The sequence below is a fragment of the Anopheles nili genome, chromosome 3 (assembly GCF_943737925.1).
Source record: "Anopheles nili chromosome 3, idAnoNiliSN_F5_01, whole genome shotgun sequence".
NCBI lineage: Eukaryota > Metazoa > Arthropoda > Insecta > Diptera > Culicidae > Anopheles > Anopheles nili.
The window spans coordinates 70,091,459-70,103,605 of record NC_071292.1 but is presented as its reverse complement, the minus strand read 5'-3'; the positions used below and the strand labels follow the sequence as shown (position 1 = coordinate 70,103,605).

The window sequence follows — 12,147 nt, the reverse complement described above, 5'->3', positions numbered from 1 at the left end:
AGAGAATGGGAAAAAAAGGGAGACGTCAAAAAAGTGGGACAACAAAAAAGGCCATTAATTGTAATCGAATTGGCGTCGCTCCTAACTAAAAGGGGGAAACGCCTGGGCGCTATGCGAACACACAGCATTTCTCGAACAAAATACGCTTTTTGTTCGGCGGTTGTGGACACACTCAGCTGGTGTTTATTCGTGAGCTAGAATACACACGTTCGGAAGAAAAAGACCTACGGATAAGAATGTAGCTTTTCTTTGCGAATAAATGAAATTTGCATCCGGCACTTTGAGAGACGCGGCAACAGCGCATGACAAATGTAGATCATTATTTAGGTTAGGACAACATGCATAGTAAGACTTGGCCGTGAGACATTTCAATAGCAATTTTGAGAATGATTCATTCGTGTTTTAGGAAATAATCGACAACATTTAAGCAGCATACAAAAAAGAACTGAAAACCAAAATTACCACCCATTTGCCGGTGGTTGCGCAATTGCGTTGAAATGACTCGCTTTTCCGTGGACAGCACACGTTTTTATTGCGACCTAGAGAGACCCCAATGCCGTGAAGCTTAACGGAAAATAGTGAATGCATTTGGCAACACTCTTAACACGAATGGCCGTAACTGATCGAGCACACGCTGATTAAGCCGGCGTTAATCGACGCGCGCGGGTTTTATTTCCTTCTCTTCTCGCTCGCAAAAGGCCACAGTTTACGAACCCTGCGACCAGGGCGATATTCAAATTTACGGTCCTGTCAATCGAACTTTTAGTGCTTCCAATTTCGGCCCCAACAGCCGGTAATTATCGGTGTCTCCAACATGTTGTTAAGGAGTTTCTTTTTGAACCATTCTCTTGCTCTATCTCTCCTGCTTGTGCCACCTTTGTTTTCATTCAATTATCACTCTCAAATCCACAGCTCTGATGAGTGTTTATTTGGGGAATGTTCCTACCAGAAGAAACCGCGACAACCACCACTAAAGAACCATTTCACAAAGCACAAAACCCTTCGACGCGTGTTGTGAATAGCGAAGGAAAAAAAATCGCAATAATCTCCAATGTTCCCGCCATCAACAACGAGCACGCGGCAGCATTGCAACATAACCTTGATCATCGCCATTTATCACCTTTATTAAAAAAATCAAAAACAAAAACAGAAGTGACGAGAAAAGGTTACCAGAGAAAGAAAGAGAGCGAGAAAGGAAGATAGAGAGGATCAAAAACTGGATACGAAACTCCAACGCTTGAGCCGAAAAAAATGAAGGGCGAAAAGAAGGAAGGAATTGAAAAAATGAACAAAAACCGCAACACAATCTTGAACTTTTATCCCCGCAACTTGCCACCCTATCTGCCTATCTCTCCCCGAGATTGTGTGTTCGTGGTTGAAGGAAATTTTCACCCCGTGTGAGTGTGAAGCACACACCCATGACCGTGAGCATTAAACTGTTGGAGGCTTCTTTTTTTTTTTGAATCATTTTCTTCACCACGCAATACCAGGGAGCGCCACGGAAAGGAAAGCCTCCTGAGTGAAATTTGTTTACGAGGTGGTGGGCTTTTTAAAATTGGAGAAAAAAGAACAAAAAAATCCCACCACCCCACAACAACAACCGCACCCAGTTGCAGTGTAGGTGCTACAGTAAAGCATTTTAAAAACCATACGACCCTCACACGACGAACACGCGCGTTGCCCTCGCGCAGCATCGTAGGAATCCATCGCAAAAAGGACGCAACCAGCAGGGTGTGGATGATGAAAAGCAAATTGAATGAAGGGAAGAGAAATGGCACACTCTGACCATGAAAAACCCCCCGGGGGTCGTGGTGGCCTTCTGATAAAGACGACGCAGTGTTGCGAGACGTACCCGAAACCGGTTCCCGGGCGTCTTCGCGTGTGCGTACGACGTCGACATAACGTGGAAAAGGAACCCACTCGCCAGATTAAAAGAATGTATGTGGCGTTTGTTTTGGCACGGGCACGGGCATGACGCTAAAGCTCGAAAACGCTATTCGCCGCAGATAGAGCGCGCTTCGAGGGACGAATTCCAGGTGTTCGATCGCAAACCTTCACCCACCGAAACCAGTCACAGCAGTATGCTGCTTCCTTCTTCTGCTGCTCCATTGTCACGGCCCGTGGTCTTCGGTGCGAGCAACGCAAACATTCCATGCCAATGAGTCGTAGAAGGCTCACTTAGCTCATCGATTACGTCTGGTGGTGTCGAGGTGGATGATGGTTTTTTTTTCTCATCTTAAACACATCGTAATGGCACCGGGTCGAGGGCTGTCGCAAGATTAATCATCGTTCAGATATTCGTGATAATGGAACGTGCGGTAATAATGGCGAAGCATGTACTTTTTGAAGATCAATAACTTAAAGACGCTGTTTGCGCAATTTTTCCCACGAACACGGCCTAACTTCATGGTTAATGTGGCAGCAGATATTAATTACATTAATTTGATGGTGACGATTAAATTATTAAAAAAAACGTATATATTGCATTGCAAAGGAATAGTACTAAAAAGAAGACTTCTGTAATAGTACAAAAAACATAAACAAATATATTTGCGTAACAAAACAAACTCCCAAAATACTAACTGCACGAAACAAACCACAAACACTTGCCATATGGTGGCACACGCAAGAAAAAAGGCCCTTTTCCATGAAACTTTTCCTTCCAGCAGGACGACGACGACGAGAAGCTAAAAACGAAAGCACTTTGCGCTGATCATTCTCATTTTGCTCCACCGCCGAGAGCGTGCCACTTGCCAGCGTCCCAGCGCTCATCGCAAAAGAATGGTTCTAATGAACCGAAAAGCAATAATGAAAAGCTCGCGTCCCGTGTCCTCCAACGACCGCCAGAAAGCGACGGTGTGCTTAGACAAGACGTCGGCTAGCTCGGTCCAGCCCTAACACCACCAGTGCCAGCCATTCCGTGAGTGTGCCTCTCGGGCCAAGGGAAACAAAAATAAGGACAAGAAACCAAAAATAACCATCAAACTCGAGCGTGCTACGAGCGACCGAAGGAAAAAGTCACTTCAAGGATTACACGAAGCTTTGTCATCTTTACGAGCTGTCCTTTCGCTCGCTCACACTCTCTCTCTCTCTCTCTCTCTCTCTCTCTCTTCTAATCAACCTGTGCACAATATCACGGCACGGCAGTAAAGCCCGTCGGCAGAGTTCGATGGAAACTTTTACATCGTCCTAACGCCGCCATCGCACCTGTGGGGTTGGGTGCGATGTTTATCATTGCCGGGTAAGGATTTTTCGTGTCCGTTATCGCGTGTTTCCTTGCTCAGCCTCGAGACGGGAGGTCGATGGTGCTTCGAGATCCTTATTGAGCCTGTCAGCTGGTTGTCAACCGGTTGGTCCTTCAATGCAGGGGACAAACAGGAAGCCGCGCAAGGCAACGCAGGCCCCCCATCCGAACGACAAGCAAGTCGTCCTCCAAGCCATGCTTCTCGTTCTGAGAAAACCATTACATTTACCAATGAATCACTTCGACTTCGAATAATGCTCCAACCAATGTTCTGTGCCGAACGCAGCAAGCAGCAAGAGCATTTAGAAAAGTCTACTTTTAGCTTTTCCGTCAAAAAGAAAAATGCATGCCGTCTAAATTGGTGCTCGAAACGAAATGACTTTATTAATTCCATCGTTCAAACAAATTTCGATTGATGGCGCAGAAACAGCAACTCTAGCTCGCATGCTAGACTGCACACCCACAAAAGAACTGCTAGCACACCCTTGAGACCATCATCAAATCGAAACCGTGCCCTTCCGAGAAGGTACCACCCTATCGAAAACATACACCCGCCTGTAGAGCCAGGTGTGCTGCCTGTGGGTTGGAATCCTTCATCGTTTGATCGTCGCTCGGGACTGTTTTTCGATGGAAGCGCGAAAACGTGAAACAACGACACATACACACCCACACGGACGCCAAAATGAAACGAATCCAATCACGTCCACGCCCCGTCATGTTCAACTATCCTCGATAACGGCCAATGTAAGGATAAAGTGATTGGAAGGATGCTCGATTTTATTATTTCACGTTCAGGGCCAGACACACTGACACCATCACCTATACGGGCGGCAGTGTCTGATGCCCACTAGCCGATGCTCGAGCCGGTAGGATGGCCCTGAAAGGATATTCGGGGAGTGGGTTCACATAGCCCTTCACAGTCGAAAGAAGGCTGGGGTGTTGAGCGAAAAGGCTCCACCTGGGAGCAACTAGCGGTCGTTGGGACAGTACCGTACATTACCGGCCAATGATCGTCGTGGGAAGGAACCAGTGGGATTAGCGAATAAACAGCGAGGTACCACAGCATACAAGGATAAACATCTGCATAAAATAATACTCGTGGGAACGCACGTGAGAAATAGCTATTTAAAAACAAACAGCAATAAACCATAAAGAAGTTCGAACATTAAATTTAAAGCTTTCAATCTATAAGAGGTTTTTAATTAAATTCCTCTAAACTGGGGTTTGTTTCTTAAATACATTAAATATATTTTAGTACATTATAAAGTGATATGTCAATGAAATATATATGAAGCGTATTCAATATCAGTAAATATTAGTGACAAAGAGATGATTCGGAAAATCATTACACTCCAAATTCTCCTAAAAACAATACTCCATTTTATCTTGACATCTATAGAGATAAATTTCTATTAAACGTCAACGAAATGCAGCCGGCAATGTCGTGCTGGTGCCAACGGGTTGTTGTCACCACGTATGGTGCTCACCCGCAACACGGAATTGTCCCCGATCCAGCCCTATACAGCACCACACGGGCGCCCTAATCGATGTGCATTCGCTTCACCACGATCACGAGCAGCCTCTGGCCTTGTCTATACCGAGGCATCTGCTCGAAATGGTCTCCTCGGTGTTGGCCTTCCTGAGCGAACATCCAGCGAGCCGGTAATGCAAGGCGGCTCGCGTGCGTTCGTTCGCGCTCGATTTATCCAATTCCAATTAATTAAGCTCAATCAATCATAATCTTTTGTGGTGGGGATCTATTTTCGTACCCGAGCCGCCGACAGGACGTGTGTGTGTGTGTATGTGTGTATGAGCGTATGTGGCAGCAGCTGGAGTGGAAACAGATAGCGCACGAAGCAGCTGATAAAAGCGCACGATGGGATGCATTTTGCCTTCGCTTTATTTGTTCCCTTTTCATCGCGATGCCGTTTGGGTATCATTTGGAAATGGAAGCTAGTTGGTATTGCAAGAACTCTTTGCAATCTAAATCAAGCTACAAGACCGATTCTATTTTCCTTGGTCATTTGTATGATCTCTTCTGAGGAAGCCTAAGTGTTGACAAACGAAACCCAATTGATTGTTTACCTTCATTAACCTACATTACGCGACCAATAATTCAGGAGCATCAATAAAAAATAATCTAAGCGATGTTCGTGGCAAACGTACATAAGGCAACACTAACTTTTAATCGTTCATATGAATGACTTTCATCGAAAACACCCATTAAGTAATGGCATAACTGCTGCCAGGCCCCCTGACATCATAACGATGGAGTGGAAAACGAAACGCAATCACCCAATGAAACGGCTATTAAGGACAAACAGCGAAAAGGAAACGGAAGCCGAAGGCACCATCTCCAGACTGGAGCCCCTTCTTCCCACCACACCACCGCCCGCCTATTCAACCGGAAACGAATGACCTCTTGATGGTACAATCAGGGGATGCCTACTGGAGAAAAACGACGTGGTCTTGATTGATCCCGTCCCTCTACTAACGCTTCTCGTGACATCTCCGTCTAGTTGTCAAATTTCATCACTCCCATCAGCGTCCCTGCGGCACACAACAGCCTGCCTGATGGTGTTCGGTGTCCTTGGCCCATCTACTCCTATTCATCTTGTTTCGCCTTCACATCTCGTACGGGCCACGCGACCTGAACAATCTCTTCACGTCGTCGGTAAGTGATCTCCCGTCGTGCCCTGCAAAGACGGCACAGGATAAAAGAGAGTAGTGTGTGCGTGTGTTATCCCACTCTGGCTCGGGAAAATCGGCCACCACCATCGTTGGCGGGATGGAAACCCCAAGACCCTTACCACGATTCACGCGTGATGGTTTGGTGAGGATTTCCCATACCGCCATGGTACACACATTCATAATATGCGCAGTGATTGCCGGCCGATTACTGGAACGAGATTTCCGGTTCGCTCCGGCGCCGATTTGTGCTTCGTTCCCCGCCCGTTCTCACTCATTTTTCTTTTATTACCCCGATATTTTCCGCCACCCAGAGATGGTAGACGCGCGGCGTGTTTTCGGCTGCCAATATCAGTCGCTGGGCCACTTGGTATTATTAGGTGGACGTCGTGTGTCGACACCATTGGCAGATGGAGCAGTGACAGAGAGGAAATCAATCGATTTTGCGATCAACCAATAGCATGAAAAAAAAACTATCAGTAAAGTTAATTAATGATGTATGATTCCCGGAAGGCACACTTAGCCGAGCGTGCCGGAGCTTCATGGTAATGAATTATTATGGAACAGGAATCTATATTCATCTTTTTTTCGTCCTTCGGCGAAACAATAAAATTATAGACATTGCTACAGCCTCCCCGGAGCACCGTTCGGCTATAAATAGATGGATGTTTCTATTAACATTAATCTTAAGGACACCGGATTCTGAGGCTGATACCATTCATGGTAGACTTTGGAACGGATTGGCGTAGGTTCGTATTCTGATGTCGAAATCAGAAATTAATTTCTCTCCAATTATGTCCCCAGTGGTTAAGGTCGATTTTAAACGAACCTCGCAAAATGCGAACGATGGAAGCGATTATTTCTATTCATGAAAGAAAAAGCCTTTCATAACTTATTCCTACCATTTTGAAGGAAGCTTCAACAGCAGTCATTAGCTAGCTGTCCTCCGCTTTCTAAGACTTCCTCTCACTCACACTAGCCAGTCTGTTCATAATATAATCCTTTCTCAAAGAAACAAACAAAAGAACAGGAGGCGAAAGGATACCCCAACTTTGCGCAATCTTCGTTTTAAAACTGCTTTAAAATCACAAAGACCCCGCGGCTTGGGTTTGCTGTTGACGGTTCTGTCTGTTTCTTTTCGATGTTCCGGGACAAAAAAGATTCTCCGTTTCTTAAACATGAAAGCAGACTAGAAGGCGTTTTGAGTCCCTTTCTTCGAACCGATGATTTACAATACCGCTCCAGCAAAACTGGAAGATTTGCTTGATAAATAATTACAACGAATAACCAGAAGTCGCTGCCTGAAACACGAAACTGCAGTCTAGCGCTTTAATTTTAATGGAAATCGATTATTGAATTCCATTGAATCGATTGCAGCTAGAATCATAATTCTTCGAATATATTAAATTGTTATAAACAATGAAGTTTTTAGGATTTCTTAATTTATGAAAGAATATAATAAATATAATGAGTATATTTTTGTAAAATACAAAAGCAAAAGCCTACGGGATACAGTTGGCTAGTGGGCGCTTCTTTCAGCTCGAATTGGAAATTTTTGCTTGATAAATCCATGCAAATTTCTCGTTCCAATGGAGAACTTCATCAATCTGTCTACCAGCACACTCCCATCGGTAAAAGCTCCATTACTCAGCTGCCAATGAGGCCAAAAGGGAGGCAACCGGGTAAGTAGTATTACCATGCATGATAAAACTCGCCGGTGATGTCGAAGCGCTACCGCATCATCAGCATCATCACGATTCGCCATCATCGTCGCCGATTCTCTGTCGAGATGCATTCCTAAAATAGAATCGTAACGTCATTCTGCTCCACTACTCGCGAGTGGGTTTGCATTTATCAATGTTTTTCTATCTCCCGCATGACGTGGAATTTCCATGCAATGACGATCACTTCGATCGCAGAAATCGTGCAGCATGATTACTGCAGCCAGTAATGGAGAGAATTATTCTACGAAGCAAACGCCATGCTCTCTTGGGAAAATATTGGCAAACATTTGCCTAACTGCTGGGTCAAATCGAGCATCTCAACAAAATGAATATTGCGCAGACGATAGTATGCTTGCAGCTTCTCTAAATTCTCGTCACGTTTACTTTCGATACGATAAAAGGTTTGAAACGTTTAAAAGCGCTAAATATATCACCACTGCATTTAACATACTCTCTCAATTATATTAGCAGCATTAACACATTCAATTGTAAGCACATTTCTACCACAATAGTAATAAGTCACACCCCGTCAAGTGGTCTCTGCTGGATGGTAAAAAGAATGAATACTTAGCAAACAGTTTAAACCACGCGTATGTTAAAAGATCCCCCTGCTATCATCACTCTCGTAACGTGTGCTCCAATATTAGGTAACCGATGTGTTCTCAGGTGTCTCGGATCTCCGATGTCACCCACTACCACCTTTGCAGCATTCCGTAGCGCCAACGCATTACACGTTACGCATGATTAGACCATGCGTCACGCCGGCGTTCTAGTTGCTCCTATCCTGCCGATTGTGCTGCCGCGAACGAAGCTGACGGAGTGGAACTGTTGTCAATCACCAACACCCGCGGGAAGAGAGTTCATGGTGTTATTACCTTTTATTTTCTTCTGCCACAGACGTTCTGCCACAGATTGATCGAATCTCATTCACACGATCTTGTACAGCTTGGTTGCCCTTGCGACGCCGGTGTTCGCGTGAATGCATTCACACTGTCAAACAGGGTGGATGGGGGAACGCTGGATCGGTTGAATGCTAATGATTTTGTCGCGTTGCATGTGAGCGGAGTGTTCAAAAAGGAACATCACTCTTTTCGAAGGGCTGATTAAATCAGCTGCCCCAACGTGGGCTTAGTATCACAACCTTACTGTAGACAATTTCAACGATTGTGGGGAAAAAATAACACCAAACATGTTAACACTTAACAACAAGTGAAAATGGCACAAAATTTAAAATACCATTAAATATGTTTTTCTTGCCACAATGATGCAAACTGTTATTCATATTTTTCAATGAAACCCAATGCTCCTTGTAATTCGAGCAAACACATAAACATAATTTACATCCCATAAAACAGGCTGTAGATAACAGGAACATAAGTTCACCATTTAAGCAATCGAATAAAAAAGAATGCCCCGAAAGCAAAACAGCAATGCTTCGTGTGTGGTTTACACGACTTACTCATATTATACCTATCGGTTTCAGGCATTTTGGAAAAAGAAGGAGAACACAAGTACCCTCAGCAACCAGGGTAATAAACCGTCAGTGGTTCGAGCGATGAAAAGAAAAAGAAAAAATAAGAAAAACCCCCAAACCAACACGTCGTGGTTCCTTCATTATCGCCACTCCAAAACGAGCTCAATTGGCGATTCGAGCCGCGCTAATTCAATTATCACAGATCCATCCATCGGACGAGTTTGGTGTGTCCGAACGTCATTCCCAGCATCCACGCGGTGTGCATGTGTGTTACCGAGCCTGCATTATGTTTGTGTGCTGAAGCGATTCATCTTTGAATCGCTGTCGAGTGGTGCTCGAGTGCAAAAGCGCACTTCTCCCCATCCGAAACTGCTCCAATCGCTTCATTATCACTTGCAAATGAGAGCAGAAGAAATAAAAAAAACCGTCAAACATTTCGTCCACGAACGAGCTTTGCGACTAGGAGGGTTACTAACACGAACCGCCGAACTAACAATTATTTTCTACACCGCTCCCAAGGCACTGTGTTGCACATCAATACATCACTTGCATCATCCTCGAAATGGCCTCCCCCAAGGGGGCGCTTAAAGCTCTGACCTCTTCGGTCTCCGGTCATAACCCGCTTCAACGTTCCCCTGGTTTTGCGCTTGCCGGTGGGAACAAGACATGCTGCAATCGTTAATGAGCGGCGTGTATTTGCGTAGCAAAAAGTAGGCACGTTCATACGCGACACGGCCTCAGGCGCAACGTTACTTAAGAAACGCAGGAAACGACCAACCGGCATTCACGAAACCAGCTGCTGTTGATAGACTGGCGGCACTCAGCAGATAATCGATACTAAAATTATCAGCTGAACCGAAGAGAGCGGCAACCATCAAACGTTGGCGTAATGGAGCAAAACTTGCACATCGAATTCAACTCATCTTACGTGCTCTCTGTCGTGTATGGTTTAGAAGCAGTGTATTTCATTCGATAACCCCACTCATGACTTACACAGCCTTCTTATAGTTTCAAGACGTAATTAATTACCTTGTTACTGCTACAGATGCTATGCAGTTAGCTAACATTCTTCAATAATTGATCGCAATTTGAATTTTTCTTCCCAGTTCTCGAATTATTTAAGTAAGTCGGTAAGTAAGATAATTCCATGATGAAGTCTTGGTCCGACAGTAACGTGTTACAGCGTGAAATTGGCTCAAGTATTCGTTGATTGAAAAACTCTGATCAAACGGCTCGAGAATCGAAACCGATTCCGGGCAACTTACCGATCACCGTACTGGCGGCGACCTCCTTAGCAACGTGAGCCGCAGCCGGGCTGACGTGCAAGATGTCGGACAGCGAAAGTGAGGAAGCGATCAGCTGTCGCTTCTCCTCGAAGTTGAGCAGATCCATCGAGTTGCTGCGCTGCGGTGTCACCGTGATGGTGACCGACTTCTGCATCGTCAGCACGCTCTGATTGTAGTCAGCCGGTGGCGACTGCTTCACCAGTTCGCGCCCATTTAGTGACATGTTGGCGACCGGATACAGCCCGCCACCTGCCGTGAGAGCCGTTGTTGGCCCTCTTCCTGGTGCTACACCAACCGGCGTCAAACGCGGTGGCACACAGGGACCGGAGGACCGGGGTACGAATTCCTCGTCACCCGAATCCTGCGGATCGCTCGGTTGAGATCGAATCTTGACGTTGCTGCTGCAGCTGACGTAGCTTCCGTTTGACCTCTCGTTGGTGAGCTGAATTCGATGGTTCGTAAGGCTGGCTGTTTTTTTTTTGCACTTGCACACACGAATTAGGGTTGCACCGGTTGCAATTTCGCTTGCATCCGACGCTCGCCCAACGCCATACACTGACACACGACACACTCTATTCTACACGGGCAATTATTTTTACACACTCACACGAAACGCACGAATTGACACCGACACTGATTTTCTTTCACGTTGAGCTACTGGCACTAGACACGATGCAAGACAAAAAAATGGCTATTAAACAACACTCCCTTCTAGTCGGTTGGCATAATTTGCCTGAGCGTTTATCCTGCTACCCTGTTGCTTCAAGCTGCCGATGAAGTATTATGCTCCACTGTTTTAAATGCATTCTTCTTAATTTCTCCGTTCGAAGAAAGGTCATCGACACGATGTGGAAATTATTCAAACAAAAGCACCGACAAATAACTTCCATTAAATTGATATCTATGAACTGTTTAAAACTACACCCAATCTCATTGCGATAGCGCGCGAGAGAGAGAAAGAGAGAACTCCTCAAATGGACATTTTGGGAAAATTGCACCACAATTGGTGCATTATTTGAAAGCGTCAGTGTGACGCACAACGGACTGTGAGCCGTGCATGAAATGGCGCCAGTCCATTTATAATTGACTTTTTACCGGGCGAATTTCACGTCATAAGACAAATAATATCATTTTTGTCTTAATTTCAAAACGCCATTTCAATTGCAATTATTCAAAACGCAACCATTTTTTTAAATAGAAAAACATCCAAACGTTTGGGTCACCAGAAGCTCACGTAAATCGTGTGAGCGTGTGTGTGTTTGAGTGTTTTCCTCGCCTTTTCTGCTCATATACGAGCAAACGAACAAATTACATTCCTCCCACTCGAACGAGAGACGGCCGCGTACGGGTGGAAGAAGTCGGCGACGATTTCCGGTAATTTCATTTCCCATCCTCCGCGGGATACCGGTGTTTCTCCCGCCGGTTCCGAGAAGAGCAGGTCACATTAACACGCGTAGGAATTGGCGAGAAGAGTCGTTTTCCAACGACGACCTTAGTCTTAGTGGTGCTGCGCGCGTGAGATCGGTGGCGGCCACAATTTAGTCGGCCGGTTTCACTTTCGATTTTCTTCGCTAACCGTCCCGCTGCTGGCAGACACACATTTCTTATGGCTAAGGCGGAATTGTGGCGCATAATTTTCCTTTCCAGGTGTGTTCCTTCGCGTACCGCACACACACACGGTGCGGTGGTGTTTTTCCCAGTTTTTTCTTATATCTTCTCATGCTCGTGCGG

The 12,147-nt window shown here is 45.4% G+C and overlaps 1 protein-coding gene across 1 annotated transcript in view; it reads right to left on the bottom strand.

Moving 5' to 3' along the window:
- Positions 1–10,639, bottom strand: part of LOC128727482 (homeotic protein female sterile) — a 96,158-nt gene extending 85,519 nt beyond the window's left edge. The window contains exon 1 of the mRNA XM_053821400.1: positions 10,396–10,639. Coding sequence (XP_053677375.1) covers positions 10,396–10,639 — 244 coding nt within the window. The remainder of the gene's footprint in view (positions 1–10,395) is intronic.
- Positions 10,640–12,147: the final 1,508 nt, after the last annotated feature.